The sequence below is a fragment of the Peromyscus maniculatus genome, chromosome 3 (genome assembly GCF_049852395.1).
Source record: "Peromyscus maniculatus bairdii isolate BWxNUB_F1_BW_parent chromosome 3, HU_Pman_BW_mat_3.1, whole genome shotgun sequence".
Lineage (NCBI taxonomy): Eukaryota > Metazoa > Chordata > Mammalia > Rodentia > Cricetidae > Peromyscus > Peromyscus maniculatus.
This window is the reverse complement of record NC_134854.1, coordinates 135,356,365-135,375,895: the sequence shown is the minus strand read 5'-3', so window position 1 is coordinate 135,375,895 and position 19,531 is coordinate 135,356,365. Positions and strand designations below refer to the sequence as shown.

At 49.2% G+C, this 19,531-nt stretch overlaps 1 protein-coding gene across 1 annotated transcript in view; it reads left to right on the top strand.

Moving 5' to 3' along the window:
* The window catches only part of Lhfpl4 (LHFPL tetraspan subfamily member 4), a 28,527-nt gene extending 14,311 nt beyond the window's left edge, over positions 1-14,216 (top strand). Inside the window, exons 3-4 of the mRNA XM_006997896.4 lie at positions 6,161-6,397; positions 10,489-14,216. Coding sequence (XP_006997958.1) covers positions 6,161-6,397; positions 10,489-10,589 — 338 coding nt within the window. The 3' untranslated portion in view covers positions 10,590-14,216. The remainder of the gene's footprint in view (positions 1-6,160; positions 6,398-10,488) is intronic.
* The last annotated feature ends 5,315 nt before the right edge of the window (positions 14,217-19,531 follow it).

Here is a 19,531-nt window from a genome sequence, read left to right as displayed (position 1 = left end):
TATTCTATGTCTTGGATACACTGTATAATTCATATAATGAATTCCCTTGTAATAGATGTGTCCACACCTGTGTTGTAAAAATGGCTGTGTAGTCAACCCATTGTATGCATTTTTTCTGTACATGTACAGGGGAGAGTTATGTACAGAAGTGGAGAGGAAGAGAGAGCGTCAAAGAGAAAAAAATTTCCGGGCTCCCTTGCAGCTAGATGAGGCTTTAAGAAAACAACAATACGTAGATTTAGGGGTAAGCCCATTTGGAAGAGTGAGCACCATATAAGCAACAGGATGTCCCTACATTGATGTTGGTAATCACTCATTCTATGTCGTGGCCTTGAGAAGTAGATACCACCATTCTTGGGGTTACAAAACTGAGGTTCAGAGAGGTGAAGAGACTTCCCCAGTGAATTTGAAAGTTGTGCCCCCTTACTAAATTAAAACGATAGAAAGTTTAAAAGAATATTATTATATATGCCAGAACCAGGTTTTTGTGCATGATTGGAAAACCATAAATAATTGTGGTTTAATAATCTAAGCTTCTAGCCGGGCTGTGGTGACACACACCTTTAATATCAGCACTCAGGAGGCAGAGGCAGGAGAATCTCTGTGAGTTCAAGGCCAGCCTGGTCTACAGAGTGAGATCCAAGACAGGCACCAAAACCACACAGAGAAACCTTGTCTCAATAAATAAATAAATAAATAAATAAATAAATAAATAAATAAATAAATAAATAATAAATAAATAAGTCTAAGCTTCTAGTCTTTCTCTTTAAGAAAGTTTTATTTTAGTGTGTGTGTGTGTGTGTGTGTGTGTGTGTGTGTGTGTGTGTGTGTGTGTGTACGGTGACCCCAGAGCTAGAGTTATAGTCAGCTGTAAGCTCCCAGTGTGGGTGCTGAAAACCAAACTCTGGTCCTCTGAAAAAGCAGCAAACACTCTTACCCGCTGAACCATCTCTCCAGTCCTGATTCTAGACTCTCAGGCAAAACAAATGTCCAAGAATTAGGCAGCCTAGAACCAGTACAACAGCACCTGGAGGTCTTCGAGACTTTCACCCTCTGCTCCACCGCTCCTAGCATGCGGCGAGTCTTATCTTCATTGTTAAAAACAGTTGCAAGATTCCTTGCCCTGACGTTTGTGTTTCCTGCTTCAGGATGGAGGAAAGTGAAGAAAAAGGGGACAAGAAGTATAGTCAAGGGGCTGGAGAGGAGGCTCAGTGCTGAAGAGCACTGGCTGCTCTTGCAAAGGACCTGGGTTCAGTTCCCAGCACCCACCTAGCAGCTCACAATCATCTATCACTCCAGTTCCAGAGAATCCGATGGCCTCTTCTGACCTCCAAGGGTACTATGTACATAAACAGTGCACATAGGTACATGCAGAGAAAACACTCATATACGTTAATTAATTAAAAGGTTTAAATGCATTCAGGAGGCAGAGGCAGGTGGATCTCTATGAGTGCAAGGACAGCCTGGTCTACAAAGTGAGTTCCAGGACAGGCAGGGCTACACAGAGAAACCCTGTCTCAAAAAAACAAACAAACAAAAAAAAAAAAAAGAATTTTAAATGAGTCTGTCCGAAGATAAAGATGAAGTACCTACCTGGACTTGAATGTGGGCCTCACCACTTCCCAGCTGTGTGACATTCAAGAAGAGACTGAGTTCCTCCAGGGCTCAATTCCCTCATCTGTAAGTGGGGGTGATGTTTTGGTCCAACTCATAGATTTTTAAAAAATGATTGTGTGTACCCTTGATGTGCACATGTGGACACACATGTCACAGACTGCATGTGCAGGTCAGAGAGCAACTTTGTGGAGTCAGTTTTCTCTTCTGTCTTTACTTGTGTTCTGGGGATTGATCTCAGGTCATCAGACACAGCAAGTGCCTTTACCTGTGGAACCATCTTGCAGGCCCTTCATTCTTTTTATAGGATTAAATGAGATGATGAAAAACGTAGGTGTTTAACATCCTGGCATATAGTTGCATGCTCAGTGTTGTTTACTTCTCTTTGGACATGGGTCTTGCTGTGTAGCCTAGGCTAGCCTCATATTCATCCCCTCTCATTGTCCCCAGTGCTGGGTTATAAGTGTGGGCCAGCACACCCATCTTCAACTGCTGTTGTTAAGAACAACTTATTTTTGCCAGGCGGTGGTGGCGCACGCCTTTAATCCCAGCACTTGGGAGGCAGAGGCAGGCGGATCTTTGTGAGTTCGAGGCCAGCCTGGTCTACAGAGCGAGATCTAGGAAAGGCACAAAGCAACACAGAGAAACCCTGTCTCGAAAAAACAACAAAACAAAACAAAACAAAAAGATCAACTTATTATTAATATTTATTATTGTTGTTGTTATTGCAGTACTGGGCACTGAGCACAGGGCCTTATGGAAGCACTCTACCATTGAGCTACACTCCATGCTGATATCATCAGTCTTAATTTGTCATAATGTCTCCTGGCTGCCTAGGGTAACAGTAGACTGTAGGGTCAATGACTTGGGATACTATATCCCAGTATATATCCCTCCACACCAGTGGTTTTTAGTAAGCCATTATTACTCCCAGGCCAGTGTTTGGAGGGATTTTTTTCTTTTTTTTGGTTTTTTCGAGACAGGGTTTCTCTGTGTAGCTTTGCGCCTTTCCTGGAGCTCACTTGGTAGTTCAGGCTGGCCTTGAACTCACAGAGATCCGCCTGGCTCTGCCTCCCGAGTGCTGGGATTAAAGGCGTGTGCCACCACCGCCCGGCAAGTGTTTGGAGGGATTTTTAAAACAACAGTATGTATTTCCCCCTTAGATCCGGTGGGTGGAGGTCAGGGATGAAGCTAAGCATCCCAGGGTGGACAGGGCAGCCCCTGCCATGAAGCTTCTAGGCTGAAGACAGAGAACTCTTGCAGCACACTATGCCCTGCACATGGGTATCAGCCGAGGTGGAGAACTCTTATGGCATGTGACATCCTGCACCTGAGTATCAGACTCGGAGCAGTTGACACTTCAGCCAGCTCCTGACTTCCAAAAGAGACTCGGAGTCCACAGACCACAGCCTTGGAGTCCCCATCCAGCAGGTGGGGAAGCCTGTCTTGTCTGTGGTGTGCCATCCTGTGATGGTTGAGACTCTTGTGTGAGGCCAACCTATTCTGGTCACTTCTCTCCCTCCAGATCCAGGAAAACCTATCTCAGCCTGGCTTTTCCCAAGTGGTTTGATTTCTTGTTCTCTCCCATTTCTTGAGAGGCCCCTGAGACCCCAAAGCCACCATCTGATGCTCTGCCAAGCCATGGAGGCAGGGAGGTTATCCCTCCTGCTGCCCCTGATGCCCTGGCCTCTGTTCCCGGTCTGTTTCCTTTGAGACAATCCTTCACATATACAAAATCAATGGGATATGACTTGATTTTATGCCTTCTCTCATGCTGAAGATAGACATCATGCCTGCCTCTGTATGTCACACACTGCTCAGTGTGTGGTCAAGGATCTCAGAAATCTGCTTGTGAGATGTTCAAGGGGAGAGGCAGGGGGTGGTGAGGGGATAGATACAGAGATGAAAAAAAAAGGAAGGAATAAAGAGGTCAAATGTTAACTAAAAGGAGGAGAGGAGAGTTGAAGCTCAGACTTGAACACAGTAAAGGAGCAATGGGGGAGCAAGGGAAGGAAAAGATAGAGACAAAGGCAGAGGAAAGAGGGAATGAGAGGGACCAGCTGAGAGAAAGGAGGTGTGTGTGTGTGTGTGTGTGTGTGTGTGTGTGTGTGTGTGTGTGTGGAGAGAGAGAGAGAGAGAGAGAGAGAGAGAGAGAGAGAGAGAGAGAGAGACTCAAAAGCACAGGGAAGAAAATCTCACTGAGGTCTCTGCCCGTGTTGGGAAGGGGGAGGAAGCGGGAGCGCTGGGATACAGGAGCGGTTTCCATGGAGATGAGGATGCACCAGGAGCGAGCAAAAACAGACTACAGTGAGGCCAGCCCCTCTGGCACCTAGGGAGAGGAGGGCTGGGAATCAACTGAAGGGATGGTGTGTGTGTTTGTCCCTTGCCAGTTTCTGACCCCACTCCTGCTTTTCGCCGGAGTGCGTGAGCCCAGGGATGGAGAGACGAATCCAGGGCATGCAGGGAGACAGACATCAAAGTCTCCTGCTCTTCCTTCTCCTCCTCTTACTCCTCCTCCCTCCATGCCAATCATAGAGCACCCAAGGCTTAGTCCCATGCCTACTTTTTGATTTCGACAGTGTCCAACACCAGAATTAAAATGCCCATGAGACCCTGAAGCTTCTGTGGTTAACCTCCAGCTCCCATAGCCCCCCAGGGGCTCTGCACTTGATTCTCTGTCTGTGTGCCAAGGTGTATCTTCAGACTGATTCTCTAGCTCTCCGGCTTGTTTCTGCTGCAGAGCAGGACATTCTTTTTTGCCCATCAAAGGTGTGTGTGTGTGTGTGTGTGTGTGGGTGTTACTGTCTTAGAGACTGAAGGCAGCTCCAGTAGATGAGAGATTGATGACAGTGTTGTTGAGGACATCACATCAGGCCTGGAGGATGGGTGTGGGATGGAATCCAAGTTGCAGAACTCTGGGGATAGAGGAGCCTGGAGCTTAGGGAGCACTCCCTTGTCCTGGAGATGGAAGAAGGAAAGTCAAAGCTCTTGTCCCCGGACGGGCCACATGTAGTGACAGAACTGAGAACAACCAAACCTTGTCAATGCTGTCATCTAAGGTCCAAGTTAAGCTCTTGGGCCTGGAGGAGTTAAAGGCCACACAGCTCAAACAGCTCTGTGTAAGCTGCAGACCTAATACACTGGTGGGACCGAGCAGACCAAGTCTTCCCAGTTGCCTCCTGAGCCTGAAGCTTCTGATTGCCCCTCTCAGAGTCAACCCCTGTTACCAAAGGAATGCATTGAGATGATTGGCTCAGACTTGCCCCACCCCTTCCCAGCCTAAGCTGGTGTTGGGAGAGCTTGGTAGATTATCCCAAGTGGGCACATTGGACGAGGGAGCTGTTTAACAGGGCCCTCTTGACCCACCCTTTCTACTTTTATCTGTCTCACTTCACCTGAAACTTACTGCATTATTTCCTTATTTGTGTAATTATTATTTTTGTTATGACTAGTGTTTTTGTTTTGTTTCCTTTTGTTTTTGAGATGATGTCATATTGGCCAAACTGGCTTTGTAACTGTGTAGCTGATGATGATCCTGAATTATTTTATTTTATGTGTACGAGTATTTTGCCTGCATGTATGTAGGTGCACCACCACATGTGTGCAGTTCCTGTGGAGGCCAGAAGAGGGTGTCAGATTTCCGGGAACTGATGTAATAGACAGTTATGAACTGCCAAGTAGGTGCTGGGAACTGAACCCAGATCCTCTGCAAGAGCAGCCAGTGCTTGTTATGACTAGTTTTGATATCAACAGCTAACATTATATGGGAGTTTCTGTGCAAAAGCACTTTGAAGCTCCCTGCCATCTTTACAGTTCTTAGATGATACTCTTAACCACTCCCGTTTTACAGATTTGGAAACTGAGGCAAAGATAAAGGGATTGAGGCTCACAAATCTTACAGAGACCTAGGCCAGCATTTGAGTCCTTAACACTGTACTGCAACCCTCCTCTCTCCCATGAGAGCTCCAAGAGACACAGATCCAAGTGCCTTCCTAAGCTCTGCCCTAGTGCCCAGCACACAATGAATGACTGAGTTGGCACCTTGCTAAATGTCTCTAAAGCACTGTGGCTCCCATTCTACAGAAGGAACTAGCAGGGTAGCTCAGGCCTCCCAGTCACAGCTGGAGGGAGAGAAACCATCTTTGCTGTCTGCATAAGCATCTCATGATGAATTAAAAGTGATCGTCAGTGAACCACTGTTGAATGAGTAACAAAAGAAAAACCAAACCAAACTCACAAAAACTGAAGTGGTGAGAATGGGTGAGAATAAGAGGAACCAGAGGATGTCGGGGGTGTGACCTGGCTTTGGTCTTTTTACTCCTTGAAGGCGGGGTGAGGCAGGAGAGGCTGAGAGCTCTGCTTCTTCAGGTCAATATCTACCTCCCAATGCCCGAGAAGTAGTTGTTACCATGTGTTCTGATTGCTAGACGGGGCTGGGGGAATCCTCAGGACTCAGCCCCTACCCCACCTCCTCGCTTCTAGGGAGTAATAATGCTTTCTCTTTCTTCTGACCCGACCTCGGTGTGGGCCCGCTCCCCATGCCTAGCCCTGTGCCTCGTCTTGGGCTGCATGATCTTCCCTGATGGCTGGGACGCCGAGACCATCCGGGACATGTGCGGGACCAAGACAGGGAAGTACTCCCTCGGGGACTGTTCCGTGCGCTGGGCGTACATTCTGGCCATCATCGGCATCCTCAACGCGCTCATCCTGTCCTTCCTCGCCTTCGTGCTGGGCAACCGGCAGACTGACCTGCTGCAGGAGGAGCTCAAACAGGAGAACAAAGGTAAGTGTGTGACCTGAGCACAAGACCTGCTGGGGGGCGGGGCAGGCCAACAGTAGATAAAATTTTAAAAGTGAAGCAAAAATTAGACCCACGGAGCTGGAGAGGCGGTGTGGCGGTTAAGAGCACTGGTTGCTCTTCCACAAGAGCTGGGCTGATTCCCACCCGCATGAGGCCACATAACCGTCTTTAACTCCAGTTACAGGGGATCCAACGCCCTCTTCTGGCCTCCTCTGGCACTGCACACATGGTGCACATACATGCACTCAAGGAACACCCATACGCTAAAAGTAATTTTTTAAAAAATGATTTAAAGAAGATACACACAGGGGCCATTAAGATGACTCAACAGGTAAAGGCACTTGCTACCAGGCTTAATGACCTGAGTTTGATCCCCAGGACCCACATGGTGGAAGGAGTCTCTGGAAAATTGTCCTCCGGCTTACACACACACACACACACACACACACACACACACACACACACACACACCCTGAAAACAGAGAACAAGGACCGAAGTTCAAAGGCTGTGGGCATCATCCCATGCCCCATATCTGGGCATAAAGGTGACTGAGAAACGCTTACAGAGAGATAAGTTCCGAGCCCTAAACCAAGCGAAACTAAGGAATGTATGGCTTAAACCAAAATTTAAAAACTGGGCGTAGGGTCTTACTCTATACCAGGCTGGCTTGAAACTAACAGCAGGCCTCCTGCCTCAACCTCCTCGGTACTCGGATTACAGGTGTGAGCCACCATTCCCAACACGTTTTTGTTGTTTAGACAGAGACAGCATCTCACATAGTTCAAGTTGGCTTTCCATGCACTATATAACCAAAGAGAACCTCGATCTTCCTGTCTGTAGTCCCACCTTCAAGTGTTCAGGTTACAGGACTGCACCAACACACCAGGTTTAATATATATTTAAATTATTATTTAGCATTAAAATTTATTATTTAATAATGTATTATTAAACAAAATGTTTACTAATATAATACATAATAATCAATTTGTTTAATAATACATTAATAATATTTAATGTTTACTAATATATTTTATTATATGTATAAAATAATATATTTATGGTATGTATTTAATAATATATAAAACTTAACATATTCAAATGTATGATAGATATATTTAATTTATTTATTAAAAACAAAGAAATAATGGGGCTGGAGAGCTAGCTCAGTAGTTAAAAGCACTTGCTGCTCCTCCAGGGACCTGAGTTTGGTTCCCAGCACCCATGCTGGGCAGCTTACAAATGCTTCTGGCTCCAGCTCCTGGGGAGCCAGTGCCCCCCTCTGCCTGCCATAGGCATCTGTCTGAACGTATGTGGCTTACACTAACATACACATAAAAAATTAATAATCTTTTTAAAAAGGAAATGATAAATACAGAATATAGGGGGGTGGTTATCAGGTTGGGTCTGCAGGGGAAGAATCTGGGGCATGGGATCAGAGCTTGTAGAATATACAAATTGTCCACAGTTACAGCTTTGGTACGAAATGGTGCCCATTCACAAATATATTACACCATGCTGTATAACTGGCATGCTACATGTTGTCGGTATCAATGACAGTCCAATACAACAAGGAAACAACTCAGGGCCATTCAGATGGATTGCTATGAGAGCCTGAGAACCCAAGTTTAATGCCCAGAACTGACTCCCACAGGCTGGACTCTGACCTCCACACACTCTCACACTCACACACAAACATCAATAATACACTTCATCTAATTTAAACAAAAGAAAAGAAACAGGGGCTGGAGAGATGGCTAAGGTGGCCCAGTGGTTGGCCATTCTTCCAAAGGACCCAGGTTCAATTCCCAGCACTCACATGGCAGTTCACAATTGTCTGTGGCTCCACTTGCAGGGGGTCTGGCATCCTCACACAGACATACATGCAGGCAAAACTCACCGGCATAATCCTGTTCTCTTGAGGCTCCAATAGGAGGATTATGAGTTCGAGGCCATCCTGAGCTACATACAAGATCCTGTCTCAAAACAACAAGAAACAATTTACACAGAAAGCCAGAATCTGGATGGTAAACTGCTTGTCAGATTTGTACTTACATGTCCTCACCCAAGTTGAAAGATGGCTTGTTTACTTCTTCTTCTTCCCCTTAAGGAGGGTCCAAGGTTTCTTGATGGTGCTACCGTGAACACCTTTGCTCTGCCTTTACACACACACACACACACACACACACACACACACACACACACACACACACACGTGTTTTCTTGGGGTCTCCAGAAGTGAAAAAAAATGACAGTGCCAGATAATTAAAGGGCTAAAGCCAAGCAGGGTCCTGATGTCAGCCTACCCCTAGTGCTGAGAGAGACGTTAAGGTGAATGTTTGTGTGTATGGACACACAGTCCTTAGACTGAGATCCAGAGTGGTGGTTTCCACAGTCCAATCTATGGTTAGCTTTTCCTTCCATTATAGTCATTTCTTGGGTTTTGGCTCACTGTACCTACAATGGGATTACATGAGATAATGTATACTGCTGCGTGTCCACTCCTCTGGCAGGGGCCCCATGGCATGTTTGAAGTCTTGGGTGGTGAGCGCAGGTTAAGCCTAGAAATTACTTCACCTTGAGTTTCAGTTTCCCACACTTTTTTTTTTTTTTTTTTTTTTTTTTGGTTTTTTCGAGACAGGGTTTCTCTGTGTAGCTTTGCGCCTTTCCTGGAGCTCACTTGGTAGCCCAGGCTGGCCTCGAACTCACAAAGATCCGCCTGCCTCTGCCTCCCAAGTGCTGGGATTAAAGGCGTGCGCCACCACGCCCGGCTAACAATTTTTTTTTTGGCTTTTTGAGACAGGGTTTCTCTGTGTAGTTTTGGAGCCTGTCCTGGAACTCACTTGGTAACCCAGGCTGGCCTCAAACTCACAGAGATCCACCTGCCTCTGCCTCCCGAGTGCTGGGATTAAAGGCGTGCGCCACCACTGCCCGGCTCCCACACTTCTTAAAACCAGGTGATAGAACAGATCTGTCTCCAAGGACTGTCACGTGCTGAAAGCCTCAGTCCTCACAGGCAGGCATTACGACTGCTGTTTTATAGATGAGGACACAAATCCCGGCCCCCTCCCCGTGGATCCTGGGCAGCCTGCCCACAGTTCTCTAACTGCCGTCAGGACCTGAATGCAGGTCCGAGTCCAGAACCAAAGCTCTTCCCTGCAATCACACTACCTGTCCCAGCCCATTGAGGCTAGGACTTTCCTGTCCCCTTTTCATTACCTAGGACACCCTCTCTGCTAATTGGACCTTAAAAGCTCCTACAGATGCCTCCCTCCAGGTAGTTTCTTTGGTCTTGGTTTGAGGTCAGGACCTGCCCCCTGGTGGCAACTCCCAGAAGTGCAAGACCAAGCCTGTTAAGTAGCCTCCCTGAAGCTACCTGGGCGTGGATGGATGTAACCAGCAATGAATGGGGTCCACCCTGTCTCTCTCCTGTTTCCAGATGGCTCTCTCACAAGTTCATTTACTTTTAAGACATGACCTTACAGTGTAAACTAGAATACCCTAGAACACACTGTGTACCCCAGGCTGTCCCTAAACCAGTGGGAAGCCACTACAGCTCCCTCTTAAACATGATACGGGAGGCCAATCATGGTGGTGTATACCTGTCATCATCATACTCTGGAGGCAGTGCAGGAGCATCAGGAGATCCAGGGTAGCCTCTGCTAATTTGTAAGTTCAAAGCCAGCCTGGGTTATAAGAGACCCTGTCTTTAAAATAACCCTCCCCCCCCCAAAAAAAAAAATCCCTATACAAGTGATATGGGAAGTGATACACTTCCATCAATGCCAAGAAATCTCCACCCTTCACTGGTGGATGAAGGTGGACTCTGTAGTTCAGTTCTGAGCCAAAGTAAAAACTAGACTAAGCTGTGTGCCAAGTACTTGCATGGCACCTCTTCTGAACCTGCAGAATGACCCTGTGGGCTTGAGTGGCCCGCTTGAGGCTTGCCCGGCAGCCGACAACTCGGTGGTCGTCATTCTTTGCCCACTTCTGTTTTGGAGAGCGGCTGAGGGGGCAGCTGTGACCATCTCTAACACTCTCTCTCTCTCTCCCTCCCTCCCTCTCTTTCCCTCAGATTTTGTAGGCACTACAGTGAGTTCTGTGTTGCGGCCAGGAGGTGATGTCTCTGGATGGGGAGTCCTGCCGTGCCCTGTTGCTCACACCCAGGGACCCTGAACCCCAGGACGGTAGCCCAGGAGTTGGCCCGACCTCGGCATATCCCGTCTGCTGCCCCTCTCATTGCTGTGGTCAAGCTCCAGACCCCAATCTCTGACTGACTGCGCACAACTCCAGGCTTGGAAGAGAGGTGGGGGTGGGGCGGCAGCCTGGCAGAAGGCAGAGGCCCCTGAGATCCCGAGAGAGCCTGATGCTGGCCCTGCCTCCAATTTGACCTAAGGGAGCCTGGGTCTCCCTCTCTGGCCCTTCGGTTCCCTTCTCCTGTGTAGACTAGCTGGAGGTCCCCGAGGATCCCCAGGGGAAGGCAGCCTTGCAGCGCGCGCTCCTCAGACCCCTTCAGTCTGGAAGCCTGCCTGTGCGTTCTTGCCTCCCCAGTCCTGGTCTCCTCAGAGACTCATTCAAGACACTGCCCCAGGAGGGCCCGACTTTTTCCTACTTTATTTTTATCTGCTGATGATGGTCCCACCACATCTACCACAAAGCTCCAGGTGCCACCAGCCCCACCCACGGGGCCTCTTCTGACTCCCTCATTCAAGCCTGCTCCCAGCTCTCAGAGGAACCTGAGCCCTGCTGAGGGAGAAAGGACAGGGTCTTCCTTCCCACTGCTGGTAGCCAGCCCCTCATCACCTCAGAGCCTGAGGGGAGACACGGGCTCTGGAGGCTGTGGGAGGAGACAGCTGATCACAGCCGCTGGAGTTTGCCAGCTTCCCAGCCCGGGGCTGGCCTGGCCTCTTCTCTACTGGGATATCTCACCAGTGACTGAACCCTTGACTCTGGCCTGTTTTGTACAGCATAGACTTCCCGGGCCCATGGTCGGGGTTCGTGGCGGTGGAGAGGAGGCTCAGAGGTGGAGTTAAGGGATACCTCTCTGATCACGCTTCCTACACCTCGGACATCTGCCAAGGGCAGAGACTGTCTTGCGTCTTTGATATTTTTCTGCCTAACTTGAACTTGCAGGTCACCTCTGAACAGGGTACCCTTGTCCCCACCCCAGGCCCTGTCACCCTGTCCCTGACTCTTTCTCCTACTTGGCCACTTCTCGCCTTGCGATATGCCCAGGGTCTGCAACCTCATGGGCAGTGCTTGGAGCTGAGGTGTGTGTGTGTGTGTGTGTGTGTGTGTGTGTGTGTGTGTGTGTAAGGGAGGGGCAGGTGAGAAGATCTCGATTCTTTTCCCACTGTGGGGGCTACTCCCTCCCCCTTAGCAGAGAGAAAATAAGGGAGATTCCAGGTGGGTTTTTTTGTTTTGTTTTGTTTTTGTTTTTTTGACCATCCTTGGTTACCTTATAGATCTGGTGGCAGAGCCATCCAGTCATGGACGAGCCTTCCGTCCCCAGTGGAGGGGTGGCAGACTGGCTTCATCTAGCATAATGTTTTCTAGGGCATGGCCTGCTGCCTGGTCCCTGTGTTGAGGAGTGTGTGCCCCCTATGGGCTTCCCAGGAGGCTTAGCGCTTCCGTGTGTCGCGTGGGCCTCAGCCAGAGTTGGAAGGGCGGCTAGTCCACAACTTTGCTGTCCTTGTGTTCATTTTCTTAGGACTTGGAGCTGTGAGTTAGGATTCCTGAGCAAGACCCATGGCCCAGGGCTGCCCCATAAGGACCCTAACTGGAATCTGATGCCGGTTCCTGGAAGGATTCCTGACACCTGGAATTTTCTAGACCCCTGTCTCCACCTTTCCCCCTCTTTCCTCCAGGCCAGATACCTCCTCCTCAGCTTTGGTCACTGCCCTTGTGTCTCCCCACACTGGTCCCCGCCTCGTCCCTTCCTGGAGCCACAGCACTGGAGCTGTCTTCCTCGGCAGGTGGCCGGGTGACTGACTAGCCATGGACTGGGGGCGTGGGGGACTTGTGTGAAGGAGAAGGGAGGAGTCAGTCCCTCGGATTCAAACCAGAGGAGAGAAGGTCCCGGTCGTGACGAGAGGGGCCGGGAGTGGGTAACTGACTGGGAACTAGGCAAGTGGGAAGCAGGAGCAGAGCCAGGGAAGCTAAGATGAGATGGACAGTCATGGCGAAGGAGGGACGATGGTGCCGAGTTCAAGGAGGGGTCTAGAGAGACACACCGTGATGGAGAAAGGGAGGTCAAGAACCGGAGCGGGGCTTCCACGGGGGCCGGGGAGGCAGTGGATGAAGAGGAACTGGAAGTGGGAGATGGAGGTGTAATCTGCAGTGAACAAGAATAAAATGTAGAGAAGAGAGTGGGCAGGAGGAGAGGGAAGAAGAAACGCTGGGGGGCGGGGTGAGGAGGGCAGCCGTGTGGATGCTTGAAGAGAGTCTGTGCCTCTGAGGACACCTGCTGCCCGGGAGGCCCCTGTGCTCGGGTGGACAGGCTAGAATTGACCCCTTGGAGGCCAAGTGACTGGAGGTCTGTGGTCCAAGCATCCCTGGTCCTTTGTGGAGGAGTGTGTGTGTGTGTGTGTGTGTGTGTGTGTGTGTGTGTGTGTGAGAGAGAGAGAGAGAGAGAGAGAGAGAGAGAGAGAGAGAGAGAGAGAGAGAGAGAGAGAGAGAGAATGAATTAGCAGATCAGGCTGTGTTAGCAGTAGGGTAATCCAGATGATGGGGAGGTAGGAAACTAATTCTTTTTTGGGAGTAGTTTAACAGTGTTCCAATGCCCCCTCCAGCCACCCAGCTACTGCCCAGCACTTTGAGATGCATCGTGGAGTTTCAGGGTGATGGGCTTAAGTCTGCAGGAGCCCCAGTGTGACATGGGGAAGATGAGAGGCAGTAGAGGGACTTAGAAGAGGTGGGGACAGGGAGAATGGACGCTTCCTCCGGGAACTCAGGGGGTGCTCTGACAGATCTCCTGACAGTTGATGTGGTACCGTGAGGGCAGGTGAGCCTTTGGGGGAAGAAATAGGCTATGAAGATCAACATCTCTGTTTCTGATCACCAACAAAGAGCTCCCTGGTGTCAGGTCCCTGAAAGTTCTCAGCCGGTTGTGACTGGACAAGGATGCTGGTATTACTGACTTTCTTTGCTCCTGGCAGAGAGCGGAGAGGGCAGTCATAACCTTGAGGTGGTCCAGTCTCTGGCCCTCAGCATTGGTTAGGCCCGTCCTTGGGGCTGTGGCAAGTAGAAGGCTCCCCTCAGAGGACCACAGCTACGGAGGAAAGCCTTCCTAAGGGCACAAGGATGTGGGGAAGATTGGCATCCTTCTGGGGCCTGCAAAAGCCGAGATGGCAGCTTGCGCCTGGAGCTCTGGGTAAGGAGCCCAGGACCTCTAAAGAGTCCCACTTGAGCACAGAGGGGACAGCCCTTCTCCAGCCTCTGGTGTGAAAAGGGGAAACCCTCTTTTTGGAGGGGCTGGGCTCCTTCGAGCACAAGAGGCTGCTTCTGTGGGTTCTTGCCTGGCTCAGAGCTAGCTTTCGGGTGGGACTGGAATTTTCCTGAGATGTGAGCAGGAGCAGCCAGCCCTCCCGAGGACTCTGACAGCCCTCCAAGGACCTGTGCTGTGTGTTAGGATAGATCGATGTCGTCTACACCCCATTAGTAAGTTCTGTCTGAATGTGTCCTTGATGTTCATTGTCTAATTCGGTGACATTTCTTTTGGTCCCGACCCCTCCTGCTGCCGCCGGATTTGAGCTTCAGTGCAGGTGGAATGATGTTCAAATAAAGACACAATTTATATCACCCATGCTGGCTGTTGCTCCTGAATCACGACCCTGGGCCTCATGGGTGGGCTATAACCCAACCCTTTGTATCAGTGGCTGCAAATTCATGGAACCCTAGGGCTCACTGTGACTTAATGGCAGTTTCTGTTACCACAGCATTAAAAAAAAAAAAAAAAAAAAAAAGGTGGCCTGGTGGTGCCGTGCATGCCTGTAATCTCAGCACTTGGAAGACGGAGGCAAGAACATTGTAAAATCAAAGCCACACCAGGCTGCATGAGGAGATCTAGTCTCAAGAACGAAAAAAGGTATTTCCAGAGCATGGCCCATGGTGTCAGTAGGAATCTGGCACCACGTCTGTCTGCAAGTCCTGTCTGTACTGTCTCTTTCAGTCCTCACTTCCTTCCTCAAGAATCCCTCATAGTGGTCAGGTTGGGGGTGGAGGGTCGGCTCAGCAGCGGCAAGCACGGGCTTCTCTTGTAGAGGACCTGGGTTCAATTCTCAGCATCCATGTGCATCTGCAACTCTTGTTCCAGGAGAGCTAATGCCCTCTTCTGGTCTCCGTGGGCACTGCATGCATGTGATATCAGCACATACACACATGCAGACAAAACACCTTTGCACATAAAATTAAAATTTAAAAAAAAAATTTTAAAGCCAGACATGGTAACACAGACCTTTAATCCGAGGACTCAGGAGGCAGAGGCAAGGTGGATCTCTGTGAGTTTGGCACTAGCCTGGTCTATATAGCAAGTTCCAGACCAGCCAGGGATACATAGTGAGAGCATGTAAAAAGAAAGAAAAGAAAGACAGGCGGGGAAGGGAAGGAAGGAAGGAAAGGAAGAAGGAAAGGGAGGGAGGGGGAAGGAGAGGAGGAAGGAAGAAAGTTAAAAAGAAGAAAACCCAATAATTAATTAAATATCTCTTGGTCCAAGGTGGTTGCTAGCGCTCCAGTCACTTAGTCTATAAGCCATTTGAAGCCGCCTGGAAATGCCACAGAACTGAGTCACCCAGCATGTATCGCTGAAAGAGGCTGGGAACATTAATTGGGCATGTTGCCAACCCAAATAAAACTGGGGTTCTGTGACGAGGCGAAGGAGACAGTGGCAGTGGCAGCCTGTGTGTACTCCTGGCAGCACAGCCTTGATTCCGCACTCAGGACTCCACCTTGTGTGCCTGTGGGGACTTGGAAGAGTCAGATTACCTCTCTCTAGGACGACACTTAGACAAGGGGAAAAAATGAAAGTCCACACGGACGAGATGAGCGTTACACCATGCGGGAAGTGGTAAGGTAGTTAGGGAATGTGTGTAAGCTGTAAAGCACAGTGGCCCACACATTACAACAAGCGCACAGAGACTCGAAGAGTGCATCTGGATGTGGAGATGAACATACCAAAAAATGGCAGAATCGGCTAAATCCAGGTATCTGTGGGTGCTCTGAGGGGAGGCACCTTATGGCTTCTGAGAATGAGTGGATTAGGGTGAAGTTTTATTGTGTGGGAACAAGAGTCAGGCAGGCCACAGTGGGAGAGAAGGCAGCTTGAGGGACTGGTGGGCGGGTCATATCCCTGAGAGACTGGATGCAGTGCTGGGAAGTTGAAGCGTGGAGTGTGAGGTGTGGAGGGGTCAGATAGGAACCTGAGGTTAACAGGGTCTGAAAAAACTCAGACGTAAGAACAGTGGAAGATTGCTCAATTATTGGGGGCAGGTAGACCAGCATCTACCTGAGTATCCCTGGCTGGCCTGGATCTCACTATGTGGACCAGGCTGACCTGGAACTCAGAGATCCACTTGCCTCTGCCTCCCAAGTACAGAAATTAAAGGTGTGTACTACCATCCCTGGCAAGAACTTCTGGTTTTTGAGACAGGGTCCTGGTGCGTAGCCCGAGCTAGACTGAAGTCAAAGCAGTCTTCCTTCCTCAGCTCCTAAGTGCTGGCATTATAGGTGTGCACCACTGTATTAGTTACTTGTCTGTTGCTGTGATAAAACAGTGGGATCAGGGCAACTTATAGAAGAGAGAGTTTATTTGGGGCTTCTGGTTCCAGAGGGTAGAGCCCATGAGGATGGACGAAAACAGCAAGTGGCAGGTCCAGAGCAGTATCTAAGGGCTTAGATCTTGAACTGCAAGCTGGACCAGGACACAATAGGAATGGTATGAATTTTGTGAAACCTTCAACACCCCCTAATCCTCTCCAAACAGCCACCTACTGGTGACCAAGTACTCAAATACCTAAGACTTCTAGGGGACACCTTAAGTCACCACAGCCACCATGTCTGGTTCACACAAGCATTTTAAACAGGGCTTACATTTCAGGGAGGTTACTTTGGTTGTGGTGATCATGAATGGAACAAAAGGAGATAGTTTGGGAGGCTGGAGAGATGGCTCAGTGATTGAGAGCACTGGCTACTCTTCCAGAGGACCTGGGTTCAATTCCCAGTACACACACAGCTGCTCACAACCAATCATCTGTAACTCCAGTTCCAGGGGATATGATGCCTTCTGCTGGCCCCCAAGAGCACTAGGCACACACATGGTGCACAGACATACATGCAGGCAAATCATTCACACCCATAAAATAAAACAAATTAAAAAAAATTATAAATAAAAAAAATGGGGGCGGGGGGGTCTGAGAGTGGCTCAGTGGTTAAGAGCACTGGCTGCTCTTCTGGAGGACCTGGGTTCAATTCCTAGCACCCACATGGCAGCTCATAACTGTCTGTAGGTTCTAGGGAGTCTGACCACCCCACACAGACATACACAAAACACAAATGCACATAAAATAAATAAGGGTTTTTTTTTTTTTTTTGGTTTTTCAAGACAGGGTTTCTCTGTGTAGCTTTGTGCCTTTCCTGGAAGTCACTTGGCAGCCCAGGTGGGCCTCAAACTCACAGAAATCCACCTGGCTCTGCCTCCCGAGTGCTGAGATTAAAGGTGTTCGCCACCACCACCTGGCAAAATGAATAAGTTTTAAAAAATAATAAAAATAAAAATTTAGGGGCTGGAGAGATGGCTCAGAGGCTAAGAACACTGGCTATTCTTTCAGAGGTCCTGAGTTCAATTCCCAGCAACCACATGGTGGCTCACAACCATCTATAATGAGATCTGGTGCCCTCTTCTGGCCTGCAGGGATACATGCAAACAGAACACTGTATACATAATAAATAAATAAATCTTAAAAAAATAAATAAATAAAGCCGGGCGGTGGTGGCGCACGCCTTTAATCCCAGCACTCGGGAGGCAGAGCCAGGCGGATCTCTGTGAGTTCGAGGCCAGCCTGGGCTACCAAGTGAGTTCCAGGAAAGGTGCAAAGCTACACAGAGAGACCCTGTCTCGAAAAACCAAAAAAAAAATAAATAAATAAATAAATAAATAAATAAATAAATAAATAAATAAATAAAGCCGGGTGGTGGTGGCGCATGCCTTTAATCCCAGCACTCAGGAGGCAGAGCCAGGCAGATCTCTGTGAGTTCGAGGCCAGCCTGGGCTACCAAGTGAGTTCCAGGAAAGGCACAAAGCTACATAGAGAAACCCTGTCTCGAAAAAAACAAAAATAAATAAATAAAATAAATAAATAAAAAAAAATAAATAAATAAAAATTTAAAAACAAGACAGGTTTTGACTTGAGAGATGGCTCTGGGTAAAGGCGTCTACAGTCAAACCTGGTGACCCTAGTTGGATCCCTGGGACTGACATAGTAGGAGAGAACCAACTCCCCGAAGTTGTCATGTGACCTCCACATGTGCACTGTGGCACGTGCCCCCCCAAAAAATAAACAGATAAATGTAAATTTTAAAAATATAATTTCTTTATTTTGAGTCTTTGGGATTGCACCCTAATTTGGATGCACCCTAATTCCACTCACCTCCCAGTCCCTCCACATCCTCCCCTCACCTCTTCAGTGCCCCCCAAAAGAAAAATTAAAAAAAAAAAACAACAAACCAAACCAAGCAAGCAAGCAAACGAAAACAAAAAGAAAAACAAAAACCCCTCTGCTCCTCCATCCTTCCCACCTCTCCAACACCTCTTCCTCCGTCCTGGTGGCCTTGGGAGCCGCAGTGTGTCCCACAGTCTACCCTTCTGTCCAGTCAGCTTCACTTGCACATGTTCACTGCAGTGAGTCACTGGTCTGCTTCAGGGATGGAATGCTTCACAACTTAGCGTGTCATCCTCGCACAGGGACCGTGCTCGGCTCTTCTGCATCGCTTCAAGGGCAATACACGTGCTGTCGTAGCACGGAAAACACAATTTACAGAGGAGACAGTCTGGACAAGAGGGGACTGAACCCTGGTCTGAAGTGAGGTCAGGGCAGTAGATCTCAGAGAGGGAGGGTGTTCGATGCTCGGGACGTTGAGTTAAGGACACTTGGTAACTGCTTTGGGGATACAAGATACAGAGGCATTAAGGAAGACAGTGAACTTGAAAAAAAATTGTTTGGGGGACTGGAAAGATTTGCTAAGATGTCAAGAGAGTGATATGATCGGTTTGTATGTGGGAGGCCCTAGTGGAACTTTCCTGAAAGTGGGCTGCGGAGAGCAGCAGACGGGTCATGGTTGCAATCGGAAGTGTACATGGGCCTGCCCAGTGTGAAGAGAGCCGCGCCGCGCGGGGGAAGGCTGGAAGACGCCCGCTGTAAAGGCCAGTCAGAGGAAGAGCAGCACACGGAGAGAGAACAGAAGTCTGCCAGCTCTCAAGTGAACTTCCAGTGTGGTGCTACAGAAACCAAGGATGAGCACCGAGGGCCAGCACTAAAGGACTGAAAAACGAGGAGGCCGCCAGCCAGTGAAGTCGGTAGGAGCACTGGGAAACAGCCAAGGCGAGGTTTGTTCTGAGTGAGAGCAGCTGGGGACAGAGAGAGGGTTATTCATCTTCTGGCAGAGAGGGGGAAATGAGAAGCTAGGGTTCCTTCAGGATCTGCTACGTAGACCCGGGAGCCAACAGAGGATGAGAACCAGCACGTTACCCGAGGAAGCAACCGAGTCTCTAAACACGTGCGTGTTTCCAGAGCTCACAGCTGTGGCCGAGAGGAGAGCACGGGAGAGAGGATTGCAAAAGGGACCCGTTCTGTAGGGGTGGGAGCCAGCCGAGTGCCGGGCTGGTGGGGAAAGGTGTCATTTGGGGCTAGGTGGGAGCTCTGGCCTCATGGAGTTAATTTTCTCGGTGGACCAAAGGCCGAGATGACATGGAGCTTGAAAGGGACGCTGAAGTAGCTGAGTATGAAGACAAGGCCTGACAGGCAGCCATGGATCTACCTCAGTCCCGATAGGAGGCAAGGCTGAGGAGGGCATAGGTCTGCCCTGAGGTCTAGGGTCGGGTGGTGGGGAAGGAGAGCCTGGAAGGC